Raw genomic sequence first — 2,148 nt, 5'->3', positions numbered from 1 at the left:
ATCACTTGAGGTCAGGAGTTTGAGACTAACCAGCCTGGCCAACATGGTGAAACTCCATCTCTACGAAAAATACAAAAATTAGCCAGATGTGGTGGCATGTACCTGTAATCCCAGCTACTCAAGAGACTGAGGCACGAGAATTGCTTGAACCCGGGAGGCAGAGGTTGCAGTGAGCCAGGATCACACCACTGTACTCCAGACTGGGTGACAGCAAGCCTCCATCTCAAAAATTAAAAAAGTGCTGAGTTTGTTGGTTACATATAAAAATCCAAGGCTGGGCGCAGTGGCTCATGCCTATGATCTCAGCACTGTGGGAGGCCAAGGCAAGAGGATCGTTTGAACTTCAGGAGTTTGAGACCAGCCTGGGCAACATAGTGAGACCTCATCTCTACAAAATTTTTTTAAAAAATTAACCAGGTGTGGCTGCCTGCTTCTATATTCCCAGCTACTGGGGAAGCTGAGGCCAACAGGTTGAGGCTTCAGTGAGCTGTGATAGTGCCACTGCACTTCAGCCTGGGCAACACAGCAAGACCTTGTCTCAAAAAAAAAAAAAATGAAAATCCAGACATTTCACAGAAAAATCTAGATTTCAAGCTTTTCTGGAAAAGTCAGAATATCTGGTAACACCAGGCCTGTTTTTCTACACAACAGCTCTCTCTTAGAGTTAAGTGACTGCATGGGCACTTGTGTTCAGAATCTCTGACTTACTAATTAATCCAAATAACAAATCAGTACTGAGAGGATTCCTAGTTCACCTATTGGTTTATTCTGTAGATCACAGACCACAAAACATACTTTCTTTTGAAAAATTGTGTAGCTGTCATTTGTTTCAACATGAATGGAATCACAAATTAAAGATTGATATTGTTATCCTACCTGCCACTCTCGTCCTTATCTGTAAAGCAGTGATGAGTGGCATTATCAGTTTATGTTAGGAAACTTTAGATGATTGAGAGCTATACAAATTTTCCCTTTTAAATATTTGAGGCTGTTATTTTTCACAACTATAGATACCAAATATAGCCATTATTTTTCTTCTCTATTTTGAACAGATACTCAGAACTAACCACTGTTCAACAACAACTAATTAGGGAGACGCTCATATCATGGCTGCAAGCTCAGGTAAAATCGTAATTTCATTCAGTTCCTCAAATTACTAGATATTTAAACTTGTTTTTGCAGGAGTTTGGAACTTTACCTCAAAGATTTTGATCAGTGTTCCTCCATTTGATTTTATAGCTTTTTTAAAAGGTGCTGGTTTTAAAGATCATGGAAGTGGGAGTTTAGCAATAATTTAATAATTATATCAATGACTGAAATGGTCATAGCTTCCATGACACATTGTAGAAACTTTGGTTTTAAAATGTAGTTGTTTTTAACTACTTGACAAACTGCTTTCGGTTTGGCGCTTAAAGGTGAGCCCTCCTGGACAGGCTCTCCACAAGAGCCCGTTATAAAGGGCCAGCTGAGTTCTTTTCAGTTAATTTTAGCTAATCTTAACACGTAAAGCAGTTGTGTAGCTAGAGTTTTTATTTTCCTTAAAGAGCAAGTAGACAGAAGAAAAACAATTTTTTTTCTTAGAAGAAATGATAGGAACTATTAAAACTCTGCACATGAAACTTTTCTGTCAAAGTGTAAGAATGAGGAATAACCATTACAGCCTTTAATGGTTCATTTAATTGTTCTTCATCTGTCCAATCACTTAAATACTTTTGATAATTTTGAAAATCATAATTATCAAAATAATTTTGAAGAATATTTGTTGCATAGTTTATCTGAGCCATGTTGACATTTGATGAAGCTTTGCCTTTTAATAAGACAACATGTTTCTGGGTCTTTTCAATTTACATTTAATTTTATGGACTGTTTCTCTGTCAGATGCTGAATCCCCAACCAGAGAAGACCTTTATACGAAATAAAGCCGCCCAAGTCTTCGCCTTGCTTTTTGTTACAGAGTATCTCACTAAGTGGCCCAAGTTTTTTTTTGACATTCTCTCAGTAGTGGACCTAAATCCAAGGGGAGTAGATCTGTACCTGCGAATCCTCATGGCTATTGATTCAGAGTTAGTGGATCGTGATGTGGTGCATACATCAGAGGCAAGTAACCATGGATTTTTTATATTTAATGTTAAGTTTTGTAGGAGATAA

At 37.6% G+C, this 2,148-nt stretch overlaps 1 protein-coding gene across 1 annotated transcript in view; it reads left to right on the top strand.

The window, feature by feature from the left end:
- Positions 1-2,148, top strand: part of XPOT (exportin, tRNA) — a 46,354-nt gene that overhangs the window by 13,995 nt on the left and 30,211 nt on the right. The window contains 2 exon segments of the mRNA XM_011972911.1: positions 1,053-1,122; positions 1,879-2,097. Of these exon segments, the coding sequence (XP_011828301.1) occupies positions 1,053-1,122; positions 1,879-2,097 (289 nt within the window).

This window comes from Mandrillus leucophaeus, unplaced genomic scaffold (genome assembly GCF_000951045.1).
Source record: "Mandrillus leucophaeus isolate KB7577 unplaced genomic scaffold, Mleu.le_1.0 Scaffold132, whole genome shotgun sequence".
Classification (NCBI taxonomy): Eukaryota; Metazoa; Chordata; class Mammalia; order Primates; family Cercopithecidae; genus Mandrillus; species Mandrillus leucophaeus.
Note: the sequence above shows the minus strand (reverse complement) of the source record. Positions and strands in the feature narration are given on the sequence as shown.